Source organism: Phaenicophaeus curvirostris, chromosome 5 (assembly GCF_032191515.1).
Source record: "Phaenicophaeus curvirostris isolate KB17595 chromosome 5, BPBGC_Pcur_1.0, whole genome shotgun sequence".
Taxonomy (NCBI): Eukaryota; Metazoa; Chordata; class Aves; order Cuculiformes; family Cuculidae; genus Phaenicophaeus; species Phaenicophaeus curvirostris.
The window spans coordinates 5,943,016-5,963,860 of NC_091396.1; the positions used below are offsets into that span (position 1 = coordinate 5,943,016).

Sequence of the window (20,845 nt, forward strand, 5' to 3'; positions counted from 1 at the left end):
TGGTGGCATGTCTGAAGTGTTTATAGGCATTAGTCCTCCAGATCTATGGGTTTACATTGGGATTCCTTCCTAACGTAGACCTAAACTAATTCACCCTTAATTTTAGGAAAGATCAGCTCCTACTTTAAACTCTGTCTTTATAAATATGTATATTTTTGTAGTTCAGTGAACTGGACCAAACACTAAATTCCAAAATTGCAGTTGCTGATGTTGATTCAGCTCTCAATGTCACATTGCCATCACCTATCATGATGCCTTTGAAAGGGCTTTTGCGCTTCGCAACTTCATGCTGTTAAATTCACTTCGTTTTTCTTTGCTTGGAAATATTTAATGGATGAAACAATATATTGGTGGCAGTCATGGATCTATGCACATATTAATTTGATATGTAAGTACTGTGCTAATATGTATCATTTTTCTAAATGGAGAACTTGTGTTTTTCAGACCTTACCAGTACGGAAGATTCCATGCAAAGCCAATGCTCCTTCAGGGTCTTTTTTCGCACGGGACAATACAGCAAATTTTTTATCCTGGTGCAGAGATGTAGGGGTGGATGATACCTGCTTGTTTGAGTCAGAAGGTTTGGGTATGTATTTGTTTATATAGTAGTTGGTAATTTTAAATAACTTATCTTTTGTGGTTTGCCTTGACAGGCAGAATGGCTCTCTTAATAGATCCTGGCTCCAAATCTGACCTGTGTCTGACTGTGTTAATTCTCCCTTTTAACTGAAGCACAAACAAATAAAGTACACTCACTTAAAATTCATTTAAGTCTATTTCAGGATGAGCTTAAATGAGATGAAAATCTTGGTATGATTTCTTGCATGCAGATGACTTTTCACCCTACACACTCTTTTTTTGATCATGGAATGCTGTTCCTTAGTTTAAGATGGTACTTTTCTGTTTCAGTAGTGTAGAACTCAAGTGCATGCTCAGTTTGGCTGCAGACATTTAACTATTCATGCAGATTCAGTGCGTTGTTCAAAAGGCAAGAAAATGTGAATTTTTTCTGTACTGTACTGACCTTTTTTCCAGCTGATTCTTTCGTGCAGCTCTGGACAAAATATGTCCAACACTAGTGCTTCAGGTTGTTCCATCAAAAGAGTTGGTCTACTTAGGAAATCACTGTTCTAATAGTACCTATTCTTCATTATTTTAATTCTTTTCTCCTCAAAGGAAAAGTTATGTGTCTTACCTTGAGAGTTTGTTTCAGCCAAATATCCTGAGATGAAGACAATCAAATGTTTGTTAGTTATCTGAACTCAGATAACAGTGTAAGGCATTTGTGATGATAACTCAGTTTCTATGGAAGACAAATGAACACATTGTACTGAATCAAGAGGCTTCTTTGTTCTGTTGCTCAAAAGGCCTTTGCCCATTTGAAGTTCTTATCTGTGTTGCAACTGATCTATTCTCCTTTTACAATCTTGTTCTTCTAGTGCAACTATTTCTGAAGCAATTTTTTTTTGTTTGTCTGTACTTCTATCCCTTTTTTTAAAATTAAGTTAAATGATTTTATCTCCAGGAGAAAATGCTTGACAGAGAAGAAATTAGTATCACAAAGGCTAGTTAGAAGGGTATATATCTTGTCTCTATTTTATTAATTCAACCCTAAAACTGAAACTTTTATTGGACATGATAAATTATGTGGAAGATGAACAATAATTATATTTCCAAAGATTTGAAAGGATGGAGAAGTTGCACATTGCCCTGGATGAAGAAATTTGCAAACACAACAAGGAAGGAGACACAGACAAACTTATGTTAAAAATGTTGTGGTTGTATTAAAAATATTGTGATTAAATCCAACACTGAAATTAATTTCAACTTTGTACTGCTATGGTAAATTCAGCAGTTTACCATTGTTCCAATAATATATTAACTGTGTAATTGAGAACGTGTTTATAATGTTCTCATGTGTTGTTAAGAAGCCAGATCTTGTTTAAAGACCGAACCAGCACAGCTGAGAAACTGACACTCTGAGGATAAGTTAATTTATGTATACATAGTTCTTTGCCTGCTACAGTACAACTCTGAGTGCAAACGCACCTGGGAAGTTGATGTTGAAAATTCCTTCCTCTCTCAAAAGTGTGAACTGAAATACACCCAGCTATATGAGGCACAAACAGATATGTCTCTATTAGATTTGTTTGATTAGCAGCTGATTTTCTTGACTGAAGGTGTTTTCCTTCTCTGAGTGTTACTGTTTATAGAATGCACATCTTGAAGGGACTTACAGTGCTGGAAATAGGATTAGGACTTCATAATATTTTGATGTATTTATCTGAAATTGAGAGTGGGATAATCACCATGGCATCTCTAAAAATGATCAAAATAGAAGTTACTGTTCTCCCTTAATTTGAGCTAGAATTCTTAAAAGTTTTGATTTCATTTGAGCTCTTGCTAATGCACTACAAATAGTGATGACTCACAACAGTTAACCAGTATAAAGCTTTTATGTTTCCCTCTCTCCCACAAATCTCCACTGCATAGGAAGTAAAAATTCAGCAAGGGTAAGTAATATCAAAGGTTCTGTTCAAAGTGGTGAGAAACGTGTGAATGACACTAAAGTGTTTGCACTGCCTCATGGAAGTCTTCTGTATTTTTGATGATAAATAATTGCAGTGAAACGATGGTTACAGGTAACTGTTGCCTGTGTTTTCTTCTGTTTTCCCCTTCTGGGTAATAAATTGTATTGATATGTAAATCACTGGTGATAAAGCAACTATTTCCTCTCTATATGGAGGAAACTATGTTCATGCTCTTAACTGATTTGATTTTTATCCTCCTTTTTTAATGTGTTTTACCTGCCTAGTCGTATGTAAATACTGTATTATTTACTTAGATGCACACAGTGATACTTTCTTGGTGCCGTTGTATCTCATAAAACATTCCTGAGGCTTATTTTTATGGTGAATTTCTAATCTAACTTTGTAAGAATAAGATTTATTGCACTGAAACATTTGAATGATTGATACATTTGTGACACTATTGATTTAAAAAAAAGTAAGTCCCAAGTTTATTCAGAGATCAGCAAATTTAGATATGGACTAGCTAAGAAATTATTAGTTGCTATTATTTCTAATTACTCAAAAATATGTCCTCATGCTGATGAGTTCTCAAGTTTTTGAAATCATGCAAGTATAACTGCATAAAAATGCATCCAGCACTCCCACTATTTTAGCACTCAGATTGAAGTTACATGAAGCTTCTCCTCCCTGGAAGGGAACTGTGTCAAGGAGACACTGTAGCAGATAAGTGCAGTCCATGCCTGAGGAGCCAGCAGGTGAGCGATATTAATGGGAGTCATAAGTGTTCCTAGAAGCTCAGTTCTGCAAAGTGTTAACATTCTAGGGCTGATTCAGACAAACAGGTGAGTAGAATTAATTGTGTCACTTTGTGTCCTTGTCCATCACTTGTGGGCTGATTGAGTACTTTAATTACTTGAAGTTAAGCATGAATTCAAGTGCTTTGTGAGATTTAGGCTATCCAGATGAGCTGAACAAGGAAATACAATCCAAAGTAAATAGAAGACAAAAAAGCAGTAGATATGCTTATGCCTTCTAATCAGTAGAGTTACTCAGTGGAGTGCTCAAAAGTTTGAAAACAGTGCACTTATACTATTCACCTGTAGTTAGTAGTCCAAAATATGATATGTTTTGTCTGTCTGAATGTTATGATGCTTTAATATAGTTTAGAAAACAACTTAGAAATACCATTTTATGTAAAGATTTCTATTGCAGTCAGAGCTGTCAGTAGAAACCTATGCGTGTTTTGCCTTTTGTGCTTTTCTTAATGCCAAGACGCGGCAGAAAAGTCACGGAGTTAATGCCTCTGCAAAGAAAAGGTAGATGCTGTGCCTGTTGTATGAGCTGCACAAAAGACATGAGCATTTGTAACAAATATAGCCTCTCAACCTGCAGGGATAATTGTAGAAGAGTTTGGATTGGAAGGGAACTTAATGATCATCTAGTTCCAACCCCCCTGCCATGAGCAGGGACGCACCACACTAGATGAGGCTGCCCAATCTTGAATGCTGCAAAATAGAGGCAGACTCTGCATGCTCCCTGCACTCATTGACCAATTTAGCATGCTTTTCATAGTTGTTATTTTTATATTTAGTGTATTTAAAGAAGAGTGATTTAGCTTTGTTCATAAACAAACAAACAAACAAGCCTATAATCCAAAGTCCAAGCTTTCATCTGAGCAAATCTTAAGATGCACTGTCTTTGAATAGGGTTCTTAGCTATCAGAAGTCAAAATTAGTCCTGTATCTAGGATTTAGAACATGATGCACTCAGTCTTTGCAGTCCAAGTAAAGTAATACTGTCTGTAGCTCCTCTGTTCCCAGATGTGTATTTTATATTTTATAAGTTCCCCTTTGTAGGTTTTAGTGCAGCAGCTCCACACAGCTATGGTAATTCAATTTGTGGAAGCATTCTTGATGGAGATATTTGTAAATATGGTGCCCAAGCCTGAAAAGCAGACTGTAATACTTCAAGAAAACTCTTCTTGGGCAAATAGTAAGATTGGTAAGGTTTTCTATGATTGCTTTTGTTAAGTGAACTTAAAGCTTAAGTTATGAACTCTTTGTTGGTAACGTAGTATTGTTGGATGATTATAGGATTTGGAAGCAATGAATATTCTGCGTCTCTTCTATGATACAGACTCCACCGGCAAGAAAAGGGTTTGCAACCAAGTGTGCCAGCATGCTAATGTGTGTTGTTTGTTTTGGGAGTTGTTGGGCTATATTGTTAATGTTTTGTGCTTGTGTATGCTGTAACTCTGCGTGTGTACACACAATGTGACATGGACTTCTTTTGATGCAACTTATTCATTATAGAGTCTAATGGACAGGTTCCCTGAACAAAGGCATCTAGTGTTTTAGTGGACAATAGAGTTAAACGCTCCTGATCTCTCTTCTAGTATTGTTTTATTAAGTGTAAAAAAGCCTCCACTCAAATGTTGACTGCTTAAAAATATGCGAAGGGGCAAATGATTTTTTTACTTAATACTCAATTTTATATAATTTCATGTTACACGATGGAAGTATTTTGACCATTGTGTCACAGTGGCACATTTACAGAATGCTAAATCTAACTTGTAGTTGCATCAGAATAAGGCTCTGTCCAGTCTTTCACATTTGACTAAACAACTCATACTATTGTTGAATATGTCTTGTTTTGAGGACTATAGAAGCATCCTGGTGTTATTAGTATTGGATTAGCATCTTAAATTAATGTATCTCAGTAAATTATTAAGGTGTAGATGATCTTTATGTTAATTCTAGATCAATCCTTTACTGTCCATAGATCTACTGTATATGAAACATTCATTATTTTGAGACTTTCCTAAGTGATAGTGCTGAAATTGGGGGCCTGGGGAGCACAACTCCTTGATTTAAGTGTGTCATAGTATAATTCTTTGATGTGGAAACAAGGGTATGTTTGGGGTAAGTTGAGCAGGGTAAATGTTGTCAAAGGAATATTAAAAAAAAAAAACAACCAAAACCAAAAGACTACTGTAGGATCAGAAAAAAAAGTATTAAAGGAGAAAGCGAAACACAATAGGAAGACAAATCAAAGTATCAACCTTTTTGAAAAGCTTTCTCCAAATGTGTGAATTCTGATGGCAATTGGACATCTATGGTATTAATTACTAAATGCCTTTGGAAAATTTATTTGCTTCCAGTGAGCTAAAAGTGCTTTAGAAGAAGAAATCACATTGACTTTTTGATTCAGATATGCTTGATGAGATTTTTAAAACCAGACAAATTTATGTTTAGAAGAAAAGCTGACTCCAGTAATAATGGTTTGTAAAAATATTAGGAGCCAAGGCTTGGAACTTGGCAAGGAGGTTTAAGAAGTTTGGGTTTGTGTCATGGTTGGACATTCTGCTAATTTAAAAACCAACCACCCAACAAACCAAACAAGCCACAAACCAAACTAAAGCCATCATGTTTGTTATTGTGAACACTTTTAGTTTTAATGTACTCAGCAAACACATGGTCTCCATGTGCAGGGTGTGTGCTGTCTGCTCACAGCCCGCAGGGCTGATCATTTCTGAAAGCAGATGCTGTTCCTCTTCTGCTTTCTCTGCTTCTTCTGGTAGCATCCAGTCACTGGGGAATGGAATCATTAAGGATGCAGAAATGTGATACATAAGTACATAAGAATGAAATTAAGTACAAGGAAGGAGAACAAAGGGTGAGTGATCAGGAGAGGAGGAACTGTAAAATGAGAAAGAAGTTGTAGCTAGAAAGGAGCAGGAATAAAAGCTTGTTAGGAGCTGAAAAAGGAGTATTCTTGAAAAAGAGTGGAAGTAGCTTGAAAAGTTGCGGGCAATGAGGATAGCGGAGAGGAAGCATTTGAAATTAATGAGGTGGAAATTGAAAGGGTCTGTATCTGTCAGGTCACTTAAAATAGGCTGGACTTGCATGCACTATTTCTAAATCTTCACATTGCTTCCTTATCAAGCAAATATTAATGAGATTCTCTGGCAATGTGGATATTTCCATTCATCTTATGCAGAAGATGTGTGGTGCGCATCTTCTGCATTTACAAATTGCATCATGCTTATAGTTGCCTACTTGGATGATTCACATTGCAGATTTTTGATAGGGCAGGATTGACCAGAGATTCTCCAGGAATCTTGCATTCTTCCACATATGAAAGTGTGAAAAACTATGGGAAATTGCATATGAAAGTTACGAAAGTGCTGCAAAATGAAGCGCTTGGTCTTCCATTATGGCTGGATCTACTATCTTAGTCTAAATATTTAACAGTCACAATACAACTTTCAGCCTTTTATGGTGTCACAGGCTATTTATTCCCCTAGAACAGTTGTGTTCTTTTTAAGGTGGCCCTTGCTCTGCCAACCTGTTGGTATGTTATAGTTCATGTAGTGAAAGGAAGCTCTTATTGGTGTGTTTTCTCCTCACACACATCATCTGTTGCAAAAATCTGAAGAAGATTGGAGAACAATGCAAGGTGCTGCAGGATAGTGTTTTGGTGTTGCTACTGAATGGCATCAGAAGAAGTGACTATAGCCCTATCACATTGTTCCTGTGCAGTGGTGAGGTCCATATAAAACTTTGCAATGGGACCACTAGCTGTGTTGGCTTTGTTTTCATACAAAATATAGCATTAGGAAACTCAAGAGTGCCCTAGAGATCAGGCAGTGAATATTTTAAAATAGCACCTAGGTAAGTGTGCTTTTTTTGTATCTTGTTACCTATACCTTGATTTCATGTGTAAGATGGGGATAATAATACTACTTATCTCATGGAAATGATAAAGCCAAAATGAAGATTTCTCATTTTTTGAATTCTTCTCAGCATATGGTAGCGCTGTAGTAGAAATGATTTTCCCTCTGGAGCACAGAGTTTAAATGAAGTGCAGTGAATTGTGTGTGTGGCTGTAGACGTAATTAAGATGGCTTTCAAGAATAATTTTTCTATGCTTGGTATCGGTTACTGAAATGCAATTATGAATATGGAATATAGTAATTCAGAAAATGGTAGGTGTAATTCTCACGGGATACAACAGAATACCATGGGTACATTTCAACCTGAGCTTGTAACTAATTCCGAGAGACTAAATTGTCTGTATCCCCCAAATGCTATTAGTTATTACCATATATATATATACACACACACGTATAATTACAAGTTTATAAAACTGTACATGTATGTAGTGTAATTAGGCATGAACTGCAGTACAGTCAGATTTTGAATGCAAATTTAAATTACAATACAGTGAGAATATAAATGTGGATTTGGAGGATTTCTACAAATTTACTTTTTAGTAGCATACTTATTTTAAATAATGGAATTATTGATTTTGGAGCTTTGTAGAGTCACTGAAACAGCTTTTGCCATCACTTCTATGAGAAGTACTTTGAAAATATTAACTCAACTTCTATATGTAAAACTAAAAAAGGAAGCGTAAGAAATGTTTCTCTTCATGTTCTCTAGTTGGAAAGAAGTGTAAAGGTAGGGGTTTTTTTCAAAAGCTTAGAGGGCAGCCTTTTGAAAGTGACTGTAAATATCATTTTTTTTCAATTATGGAGTAGCACCACACAAAAAGTATCTCAAAATAAATTACAGTGGGTATTGCAGTATACAAAATAATATTGTTTGTCTCTGGTGTCCCGAAAACATATGCTGGTATAGTCCTCAGGAATGCTAACATTAGAAGTACCGTGTCACCATCATCTTATCAGATGACCACGTGTTGGGTTTTGCAGTTGCTCATTGCCTGCACAGCTCTTCATCCTCTTAACAATGACTTCACTGTGTCACATTGTTCGATGTGAATTGCATGAAATGTGTTTGGATTATGTTGAGTCAGATTTTCTACAGGACTTTGAATTTTGTTTGGGTAGGAGAGCTTTAAGCATTGACAAATACTGTTCTACCTTTTTTTAATCAAATCCTCTTCCAGTTCTCTTTGTGGATCTTATTTTCAAATATTATTAGTTGAGCCTCTCTCTTTCTCCTTCCTTCCAAGTCACTCAGATGTGCTGATGTCTGAATTGCAATTCAGAAATATTGGACTCGCTTTGACTCTTCTGAAACAGGTTTATTCACTCATAGTTTGGAAGATCCCTTATTTCTTAAAATCAGGTTTTATTTTAGGGCAGTCGCAATTGCTTTAAAACAAAAGCAGCAGAATACATTTCTAGGGTCATGAATGTAACACTTCTATCTTTAAAAATACTTATTACTAAATGTTTCATAAATTTATTGTATTGTGACAAGGAATAATGTTGAGAATAGCTGGTTGTCCAAGTCTGCATCTTTTATATTCTTCCTAACAGATGGCTGGAGGTTAAAAATACTTTCCCTAGTGCAGTGCATTTTAATTTTCATGCTCTGCAGGTTTCAATTCTGGAAATATATTTGGATGAAATTAGAGGGGAAGAATGCATCCATCTCCACATGCTACATATACACTTGTAAAAGATATTAGGATGAGCATTCATCTTACACAAATTACTGTACATTTCAAGACAGTGGAGCTGGAAGTTTAAATTGCAGAAGCTGAAGATCTGTCCCAGTAGGCATCAGTTATTTAGAGATGTTTAAGTCTGTGGATTCTTATTCTGGATCTCATACATACAGTATAGGACGAAGTAATGACTTTCAGAGCTTTAACTAGACATTGAAATATCTTTTTCAGGTATGGTATTTTTTTCTTCATGCATTTGAGTTAGGTGAGTCTTTAGATAACCAAAATGTTTATAAAGCAGATGTCTTGACCTAATCTCATTAAAAATAAATCAATTTTGTTGCTTTTTCTTTTATTCTGGTGATATATTCACACAATTATTTTGGTGTTAATCGAAGTATAAGATACAAATCTGTCCATTAGTGTGGAAATCTCTAAAACGTGAACTTTATCCACAACATGAAAGTTTTATTGTGGCAGGTATTTATGGAGAGAAAAAGATGACAATGTACACATATTTCCTTTTTCCTTCTTTTTGCATTTCCTCTTTTTTGACTTTAGAGGAGCTGATTATGTGAAGAGCCACAGGCCTTTCCTCATCTATTCATTTTGGATTTTGCTTATGCATTTTGCTAGACTTCTCTAGAAAACATAACCAGTCTGAACTGGGGGGGGAAGAATTATCTTGGCTTTTGCTGGTATTTCTTAATGAGCAATTCATGCTGAGTTACAGCTGCTTCTGAAGCTTAAAAGCTACTGGTTTTATAGGGAATCTAGAAATGAAATCTTGCATATATGGGGGCACATATACAGAAGAAAAGGGGGTTTTGTTTTGTTGGGGTTTTTTTCTATGATGATGAGCTGAATTCCTTAAGTATTCCAGTTTCATATTTTCCTCAAGAGTAGACGTATTTCAAATTCAGGACCAAATTTATCATGAGATATACCTTTGCTAGCAGAATTTTAATATTTTTGTGATTAAAATAGGCTAAGGAAAATGTCTATCTAAAGGGTAGGAATTCTCGTTGATAGAAAGAAAAGTATTGCTTTAATGTTATTAATTTATTTTTTACATTCTACTAATGCTAGTGTTCTGCCAGAGCTCTTAGTTATTTTTAAATAATTACAAACTGCTTGCAGATTACCAAATAGACAAAACAATTTCTCGTTGACTTAGATTTAGAATGGTATTTTTGAAGAAACGAAAGAATAATTAAATGGGAACTTCCTAAATCATCTGCACTCTGAGAACTAATCCTCAATCCCATTCTTTTTCTTCCACTGCAAGCCAAAGAAACCCAAATTTTATCTGAGTGAAGATTTACAGGTGTTGATGATTAGGTTCCATTCATGGCTAAGATCTTTAAAATAGCTTTTATTTATGAATGTTTTCTGTCTTCATTTTGCTTTTCCAGTTCTCCACAAGCAGCCAAGAGAAGTGTGCCTTTGTTTGCTGGAACTTGGAAGGATTGCAGCAAGGTAGGTGGAAATATTTCAAGAATGAAGAGATATTTACATTCTTGACAGCAGTGGCTGCTGAGACACTTATAAAATCAGCACATCTCAAGCTAACTTTTACGCTCATAAGGTTCAAGGAGAATGCTTGTCTTGATGTCACTCAAGAATAACTTGTGAACAGTTATTAACAAATATAATAAAATCTCAGTACCGTCACCTCAATGAGCGTATTTTTTGCCTGCCCTTATATTAGGAGGGGAAAAATGTTGAGGTTTTTTTTTCTAAATATTCTTTTTTTGACCTGTTTCTCCTTCTAACAGTCAGATCTCTCTCCAAACAACTGAGAAGTCATTAAATAGTGATAAGAGATTTATCATCAGGTGACCTAAATATTATCTAAGCAGCAGTGACTGATCTCATTTATTTAGATAAACTTAGCTCTGATTTTTTTACCAAGAGAAGCAAGACAAGAATGGAATTAATAGTCTGTTCCATCACTGTCAGATGTCTTTAGCCAGGCTGGACCCTCAAAACACTGCATTGTTATGTTTGCTATCAAGCCTCTGGTGACTTTTGTTAGACAGTCAAAATGATGGGAATTAGAATGTGATTTTTTTCCCTCTCTTTTTTTAAGATGCATATTTAACCAATGCAGTGCGTAATATTTGCTACAAAATATGTTTGTAGCAGTACTGCTGCTCAGTATTGCCTATGAATTAGAGTTGCATTTACCCATGGGTATAAAACTCAAGTGCTTTGCTATTCAAATAGTTTAATTCAAGAAAAATTCCTTGTAGTTACAATCAATGCGAGGAAGAACCCAGTTTACTGGTGGCTTTAGAAGTAATATTTTCATGTAAAAATTGCATTATCAATACTCGCATTCTGTGAAACCAACTCACATGAGAAGCTGCTTAACTAAATTTGTCTCTTAGTTAAGTTTCAGGAAAAGCCCTTGTCATCAGTAGAAATTTTTACTGGAATAGGATTAATCAGAAAAAGATTTCCAATTTGTTGGATCTTTATTATATCACTAAAATGTGGATTCAGTTCAACAGGGCCTCCCTAAAATAATTTTAATTAAATTTTCCATGAATAAGTAAGTCTTCTGGTCTGTAGGTGCTCGATAAAATTGATTTTCACGAGTCTTAATCTACGCGAGCAAACAAACTGTGCTTTCAATATCCCCAGCTTGGAGATAGACGTTCTAGCATCCAAAGACCCTGTACTCAGGCTGTAGCTGTCAGCAATGTCTGCTCCAGCTTGACTGCTTGTCAGTATCCTGCTTCCTCAGGGAATGCAGGTCCGTGGTTAGGCAGGGTTGGATGCTGCTAAAGTTGGTCGAGTTAGATTTCTCCCATTTTGCAATGAAATTGGTCTCTCGACAGGCCTAGAACAGAATTAAGATAGATCTTACCCTTTGTATTTGTCTTAAGCTTCAGTGTCTCAGATATTCTGAGACAAGAAAAGAAATACTGGACCAATAGATGAACAATGTTTTCATTTATTATGCATATGTATCCCATTGCTTTTAAAATATTTTTATTTTATTTTTTTATTTACAATACATGTATGCTACCACATATCATGAATGCAATTTATCATATCATTAATGCGATTTATATATTATATTTATGTTATTGTGTTTTATTTTTGTTCATAGCTTAGGAGTCAAATAAGATATATCTGTCAACTTGTTCCTGCTATAATATCTCTTATGAAACAAACAAAAGACCTATTTATAAATTCCCAGGGTGCACAAAAACTGTCAAAAAGGAGCATCGGGTTAATATAACTGAAAAACAATTATGTGATGTCAGATTTGCCTGAGGTGTGGTAAACTAGAACTATATGGAAAAGGAAACTAGACACTTTTCTCCACTAAGCATAAGAAAGAGCAAATTGAACTGACATTGTTGCCATGCTACTTTAAACAGGAGGGAAGTGAGATTTATGCTGGCTTTTATAAAGCAGACTGAATCTGTTAACAGTCTTGGGATCTGCTTTCCTGAACAGAAGCCACAAAGATCTTTGAAAAGATGTCTCATTATGTTTTTAAAGAATGAAAAGTGTAAGAGACACTGAATAACTTCTTACTTTTTTCTTCCTTTTCTGTTTTAGAAGCAGAAAGAGGTGTTCGAATTGGCTTATTTATCACAAGGAGCCAGCTCTTGGCACACTTTGCCCAGCTAGAACACTGTTAGTCTTCAGGGTCCCATCAGGCAACCTAAGTCTTTCTTCTTAATGAAAATAGGCTTTGAATTGAGGCATAAGTGAGGAGGAATGGGGATTGTTTGAGGTGGAGCTCTGCTCTGCTAAACTTGAATCCATTCATCAGATAATCTGTAGATGAGAGGAGGCAGTTGATAATTGCCTGTGCTTTAGCAATGCTTTTAGTGTATTTTCCCCTACTGTCCTTGTAGGGTTGGACTGGATGGATAGACTACACAGTGAGTGGAAAGCTAGTATGACCATTTGCCTCAAAGAGTGGCAGTTCAAAGCACAGGCACTAATCAAAATAGAATAGCCTGTTAAAATATCTTGGATTGCAGTTGTTTATGAATCATTTATATTATCGCAGTGGAGTTGGAACTAGATTATCTTTAAGGTCTCTTCCAACCCAAACTATTCTATAATTCTATGAAAACAGAGTTCTGTGGTAATCTGTGTCTTTTCATTACCTAAAATGGGATATTGTATGCCTACGGGATGAACTGAGCATTCACAAAACACACGGCTGCTCCAGTGGGTTGCACAGATCCAACATTCTTCCAATGTATTTTAAAGTCGGAGTGGATCATTTAAATTAAACTGAAGTGAGAACAGAATTGATCACTGCATAATCCATGTAAATTTTGTAATGAAGCCTTCATGGAAGATGTAATTATTTGCAAATAGATACGTGTGTGCTGTCTATGTGCATATTTAAAGAGGTTATACAATGGAAAACAGCTAAATTATCTTTTCTGCAGAAGAAATGAAGTTCTTGGGTAACTATTAAACTCTCGGGGGTTTAGACAACCTCCACAGGTCTTTAGAAATTACTGTTGAGCAATTTCAAGATCTTTCTGCTATTCTGTTCATTTTTTTCCTTGGTAAAAATAGGAAATGGTGCTCTAAGAAATCTGTTGGGGATCATGTTACAGTCCAATGTTGCTCCATTTGTAGTTTTGAGAAGGCAGGCTAGAAAAGGGCAGAAAAGGAAATTCCCAGCATACCTTCCAGACCAGAATTTGCACCTCTACTCCTCCCAGAAAAGATGTGACTTTTACCATTTCAGCTTTCCATCAACTTTACTTTGGGTTGTTACAATATGTGGAAAAAAAATGTGTATATTTGTGTTTGTTCATTTTATTTTTCAACTCATCACCAATGGAATTCAGATTATTGGAAAGACAGGAAACTTTGAAAGTCTGCAGCAATGACAAAAATTGGAGATTATGAAAAGCAATAGAAGCAAAGAGGCTGCATTGCTTAGAGTGGAAGGGTTCTATTTGATGAGTAAGGCTGAATGCAGGTGTAGGCTTAGAGCCTAGTGGGAATTTAATGATTTACAGCCTGTCAGCGTCTGCAGACAGACAGGAAGTAAATGGATTGTATGTAAGTGCTTACTTCAATGTTGGAAGACTTTTCGTTAGGCACTGGTGAGAAGCCGATACAAGCACGGATTTGGTTCTCAGTTTTCTTTATATTAATTCACTAGGCAGTAGTGTGACTAAATTAAAAGTTATCATAAAAAGTACAAAAGACAATGTATGCGCTTATGCCCTTTCTCTGTGCCCTTTTAACATTATTATCGTATTTGGCTTAGCTCTTCACAAGATATTTGTTACTGTTCCATATTTTAGTGTCTGGATCTTTACCTAGAAAAGTCAGCATAGTTCTGCATCTGGGCTATAGACTTCTCTATTACAGAAGAAAATAGAATTTAACTTATGCAAGTAGTTTGTTATGAGAAGCCTGCCTGGCATGATAACTTTTCCAAGCTGAAACCCTTCTCTGAAAAAGGGGATCTTTCTGTTTTTCTGGGTATTATTTAGTGTTGGGGAGGAAAAAAAAGCACAGAAAGGAATTATCAGTGGTTAAGAAAATGGGATGAGCTTTTAGACTTCTGACAGCTGTCCAAGCTCTGCTGCTTGCTGTGAGATACCGACTTGTTTGCCACACAGCTTTCAAAAGCAGGAATTGTTTTAAAGAGCCTTGCTCTCCCAGGTGCTATGTTTGAGATGCACCATGCCAAAGCTGCATGTATGCTGTTTTAGTTGGAGCTACAAGTGTTTTGCCACAGAGATCTGAAGATTTACTTTCAAAAATAAATTAGAAAAAGCATTAGCCACTTCTGAAAAAATACTGACCCTGTCTCAATTTATTTATCTATAAATTCAGTGCAGTAGTTGAGACCAGGATAACCTTTAATCTCTTTGCATCTGGATTTCTTTGGAAAATACCATTAATAGCACAAAATACAGGTTATCAAGTCATTTGAAAGGATGAAAAAAAAAAGCTGAAGAATAGAAAGGGGAATGTACTGAGCTTGAATCTGTTCTACATGGTATAGCAGTTTTTGAGGCCTAATGTTGTTCATAAATTAGTCATTGACCAACATACATGTTGCATGTGACCAACATGCATTGACCAACAGATAAGCTGGAAAAAAATCTATATTTCCTGTAAATTTGATCACCTGAGAGATTTAATTTAATTTTTTTGTATTAATTTTGTTTGATGGCATTGATTGATGTATTTTATACACGTTTACTGCTGCATGTAGCTTTTTATTATTACATAGTAGTACAATACAGAAATGTAAATTCCTTCCACATTTCAAAATATTCCAAATATTTCCAAATATCTCGTACTTTATAAGGACTGGTAATTTGTTTACATGTTTCCAAAAGGTTTGGAGTGGAACCTCCTGGATTAATAAAATTGGAAAAAGAGATTGAACAAGAGGAAACCCTTTCAGCCCCCCTTCCATCTCCTTCACCGTCACCAACAAAGTCTCCTGGGAAGAAGAGCACAGGGAAACTGCTGGATGATGCTGTAAGTTGTGGGAGGAAGCTTCTTCTTATCTGACCCATTCTGGTATGTGCTTACTTGCAAAGCACACAGAAGCCAGAACTTAACATCTCACTATATCTTAAAGATTTGCAGACTGATAGAGTTAATTTAACCACAATTATTTATGCCTGAAGTTTGGAAAAATGTTGCACTGTGTAGGAGATCTGCAGTTTAGCCTAGCTTTGTGCTTAAGGCCAAGTTCCCTTCTTATTACTCTGTTTTCTTTTTGTCTTCGCTTCTTATTCAGCAACTCCCATTTACTGTTTTGTCTGAGAAAGGACTGAGTCAGGACTAGGAGATTTGGCCCATACTGACTTATACATATTGTTAACAAACACTTCTAAGTTATCTCAGCTTAATTTTTATGCTGCTGTTCTGCATGTTTATCATGTGGTAGGAAAGCAAGCATTTTTTCCTCATTGTTAGAAAGAAAGTGTCTTGCTTTGAATTTCCTTAAACTCTGCAATATACTGCAGCATTCATTTCTCTGTTGCAAACCCTAGAGGGGTTCATTTGAAACAGCTGGAATCAGATGAAAAGGACACATTTTGAGACGATGAAGAGGTTAAACTTGAAAAGTACAAATATATTCTATAAAAAGAAGGAGTTACTATAGCAACCGCTATATTACAAGGTAGATGTGTCACCTGGGAGTTAAAAAGCACTCCTTGAAAAATCCATGTGCCACTTTTTTGTTACAAAGAGCAGATGGAATATAATGTTCATTTGTTTTATTGAACTACTTTGTACTATTTGATGCAAATAATTACATTTAACATTTTTTTATTTCGTATTTCTTTCTTAACTTTGCAAAACCGCTTATTTATGTTTCAACAGAACTGACAAAGAACAGTTATGTATGGAAGGAGAGTGGTGACTGTGTATCTTGCAGGAACAGAACACAGAGTATGAAGGTTGTCTTAAACCACCTCCTTTAATTTAGAAAGCAATTGGGATAGAAACAGAATGGAATTCATCCAGCTAGATTCCTGACCCTCTCTGCCCCAGACACTCACACCGTAAAATAGCAGCAGTGCTCATATAGTCCAGACACAAAATAAAATAGGATATAATTCTTCACTCTGTGTCCTTATTGGATTTCCAAATTCCATTCAATAATACTTCTGTGTCCTTCGGGATAGTAGGGTAGTGGAAGCCTCAACGACAGGATCAGCAGTGAAGGTCTCATTATCCTCTGTTTTACACCAGTATAAATCTGTTTGCTTTCATTCTCCACAGGCCTAAGATAGCTCTGTTTTGCTTACATGGTTTAAAACAACCTTGAGACTTAGGGCCGGCTATTCTAGGTTTTTGCTCACTTAGATGAGCACTGGTAGATGCAGCTATTAAGACATAGTTCATACTGTCCATTTTCAGCTTTGAATTACGAGAGTGTCTCCAGAGGTGATAACTGCCAGAAATCATTTATCATAGGGCAGCATTCAGAGAGCCAGTACCAAACAGTCCTCTAAGCACAATCTCAGTTTTGATACCACATTCCAAGAGATACAGAAATGCATCTTTTGGATCCTTAGCAACCTGCACTTGGATTCAAGTCATCATACACTGACTCCATATATGTTGTTGTACACTGACTATGTAAACAGTATGATTCTCCAGAAATGGAGGCTTACAGTCACACATTTATTGATAAAATCACTGTAATAATTAATCTTAAAATAATTCAGAGATTGTACATTCAAACTGAGAACAATTCATCTAATACTTGAGAAACACTTCTTGTATGTAAGATACATGTAGAGTTCCTCTGCTGAGTGTTATTTTAAAAGGATTTTTTTTTTTCTTCAAAAATACCGTGTCCTGAATATTCTGAGAATATTCTTTCCCGGACTTCAGACTGTTTTTACAGGCATTCATTTACAAAATGGATTTGAAAAGGTCTTTGGAACATTATTTGCAGTGGAAAAAAACTCTAGGAAGCTTCTCTGGCATTTTGCATTGTTTGATACTGACATACTAGGTCAGCATTCATCAAAGAAAACTGCAGTATATGAAAATGCTGCACTTGTTATTCCTGTTCCTATGCAGTAGTGCAATTTGAATGTCAAATAAGAGTTTCTCAACCAGATCTGCTCTTTTGGCATTGATGTCTGTGCTCCTTCCAGATCACTGGAGAGTACAAAATATACTTTTGCTGAGCATTAATGCCTTTGGTAGCACATGCAAGGCCAAGTTTTCACAAGAGGCTGAAGTCAAGCTGATGCAGCTGATAAAAAGCAGGAAAGTATTTTCATCTGTCTTGTCTCAGCCCTAAGTGTTGGCAATGCTAAAGCAGAGTATTCTTGAGGCCCCTTTAAATTGCTCTTGATTGCACTAATGCCCTCAGGTGGAGATCATCAAAGGGTAGCTAGGAATACGGGGGATTGTCTTTGGCAGGGATTTGTGATTGTGTCACAGTATTCTCTGTACAGCTTATTTTTAAGGTTAAGGGCATTATTTGAAAGTGCCAAGTGAAGATACTGGGCAGGTTCTTTTGCTGATAATCAATATCTCTCTGTGTTATATTTATTTAGAAGGGAAAATATGTCATTATGGCATCTTTCTTTTGTCTGTCAGCTATATTAGTACTCTGACAGTTGATCTGACTCGCCATAAAATACTGAGAACACATCTACAGAAGTTTGATGCTGAGTTCAAATTAACAAACTGTTTGACTTCAGATGAAATGCAAATTCTGTGTTGAACTGTGTGACACTTGTCTCTATTTTTTACCCCATCACAGCTGTAAAATCATTCTTGACATTGGAAGCACCATCATCTGGGGTTGCAGAAATATTAAGAAAAACTTAAGAGAATATCAATGCATATTTAGATTAGTGATATGATGTTATGACAGATGTCATCATGAATGATTTTTACACATATTCCTCTAAAGAGTTTCTTGTAATATAAATTCCATGTTTTTCAGGTTAAACACATTTCTGAAGATCCACCTTGTAAGTGCCCTAATAAGTTTTGTGTGGAGCGTCTTTCACAAGGAAGATACAGAGTTGGAGAGAAGATTCTCTTTATCAGGGTAAAGGTTTTATTTTTTTTTGTTTTGTTTTTTAAAGTGAATTTCTAGTGTCTGCTACCTTCCACTTTGCAAACGATGTCACTGATTAACAGGAGAAGGTATTTTCTTATTAACCAGCACTGATTCATTTTTATGATGCTGTCAGGGAATAAACTGCAGTGGGTTAACTAACTCGAGGAACTATTAGCATGTGGTAGATACTCCTTACTTTAGGTCATTGAATTTCCTCTGTCTTTGATTGAAGTTCCTAGTTCAACAAAACACAAGAGTGCTTGTTCTGTCATAAATTTATATGTAACTTACAATGAAGTCAAATTTAGATAAGGATTTAGGTTTTCTCATATGTATGAAGTTGAGAACATATTTAAGTGCTGTGCTGAATAGGGATTGAGAACACCAATCAATTCAGTAATAGCTTAGAAAGAAGAAATAACACAGGATCTGTCGCAGATAGTTTGAGATTTAACATGCTAGTATAAGGGATTAATAGCTTTTCTGTTTTGTAGCCAGTGAGACTTCTTTTAATTCTGCAGTACTTTTAGGTACTAGCTTTGTTACTTGCTTCAAATGACTTTGGAGAAGGTAATGTCCATTAACCAGAGGTTCGAGTACTCTGGCAGTTTAACACATCTGTTTTATTCCTTTTGATTTTAATTTCAAATAACAATATCAAAGTAGTTTTAATCTTCTAGTTTTGATAAACTAAGATTTTCTGCCAGAATGGTGAGTGTCAAATTCCCTTTTGTTGGCTTCTTTGTTGTGCAATCTAGTCCAACTCAGATTTCATTCCAAGTTTGCAAACAAAACACCCTTTTCATATCACGCTACTGCATTCCAAGTTGAATTGTGCCAAAAAATAATAGTAATATAGATTAGACATTAAACTGGAGTATTAGAGATCATTCCTACAACACTGATATCAGTGGAAACTTGCCATGAACTTCAGCGGGAGCAAGCCCATATTGCTATGTTTAAATGTCAGTTGTTTTTTGGTCTTGGTTAGTTTGAACCTCATTTTGGAATGCTTCACTGGATCACAGTAAGTTTTTTATTCTTCATTCTACATGGTCTTATTGTGTACATAAGTAGATTTATTACTCTTTCTTTGGAATCCTTTGGATGCTTGTGAAAAAACGCATTTGAGATGCATAGATGACTTTTAATGTTGTTGATATTTGGCATCCTATTTGATGCTGCTGAGACAGTTCCTCCTAGGTTATTAATTCTTTAAATAGCACGACACAGCCAGATATATGCCACTTGTTTATAACCCAACATGTTCCAGTTGAATTGAGATAAAAGTTTTGTGGTTTTATGTTGGCTTAGTATAGCCATTACTGACTCCATTAGCTTTCTCCAGTAAACTATACAGGACTTAAAACCTATACAATGTCAGTGATGTTACAAGTATGCTATGTGATAAAATATTACAAAATACTAGGTTTAAATTGGAGTTAAAACTTTTTAATTGATGACTTAAGATTTTCTGGATAAAATATAATTTTAATTATATCATATACATAGTAAATTTGTTTTATTCTAGTTCTACAAGTTCTGTTACGAGGGGAAAAAAAAGATGAAAAAACTTCTAAGTCCCTTTTTTGTTAATTTATATCTGTATATGAAACAAGTCAAAAAGGAACAGCAAAGAAAAATAAAACCTGGCAGAACACGGAATTCATGCAAAAAAAAAAATAGCACAAGAAATTCCATGTGTCATTCTAAAGTAATTTTGAGGAAAAAAACTTGGGGATATGTAGTAAAACACAGGGGGCACAGCCCTTCAAAATCGTGTTTTATCATAATAACTTCTTAATAGTCCTAGTAAAATGACTTGAATGAAGATTGGGCTTTTATTTTAACATGGAAAAATGTTTAAATTTGAGATGAAAAGAAACCATGGCAGTAATGAAGTAATGGAAATGATGGAAATCCATAAAAACATTAAGATATTTAAGTCTGCTGCTAAAAGTGAATGTCACAAATGTAGTTCTTCACTCATGACCTAGTTCTGTAATGGATAAACTGAACATGATTACCATGATGCTGTAGTGGCTTAGATGCCAAAAATTTATTTTCAATAAAAATTTATGTGTTTATGAATTCTTTTTCCTTCCTTCCACATAGAAATGAAAAAGTCTAAATTCCACTTACTCAAAAGAGAGGGAAGGGTTTTACAAGAATGGATTGTGTTAATGACTTGAAATAAATAAAATAATTAGCCTATGTAAAACTGAAACAATGGTTTGGAATTAGTATCATCTCTATATGTGTGCCATATACAATCAATTATTTGCCTATTCATTCTTAGATCCTACCATTATGCCATGAAGTGATT

At 35.4% G+C, this 20,845-nt stretch overlaps 1 protein-coding gene across 1 annotated transcript in view; it reads left to right on the top strand.

The window, feature by feature from the left end:
* GAS2 (growth arrest specific 2) overlaps window positions 1-20,845 on the top strand; it is a 97,181-nt gene that overhangs the window by 39,925 nt on the left and 36,411 nt on the right. The window contains exons 4-7 of the mRNA XM_069856986.1: window positions 445-586; window positions 10,367-10,430; window positions 15,308-15,452; window positions 18,400-18,507. Of these exons, the coding sequence (XP_069713087.1) occupies window positions 445-586; window positions 10,367-10,430; window positions 15,308-15,452; window positions 18,400-18,507 (459 nt within the window). The remainder of the gene's footprint in view (window positions 1-444; window positions 587-10,366; window positions 10,431-15,307; window positions 15,453-18,399; window positions 18,508-20,845) is intronic.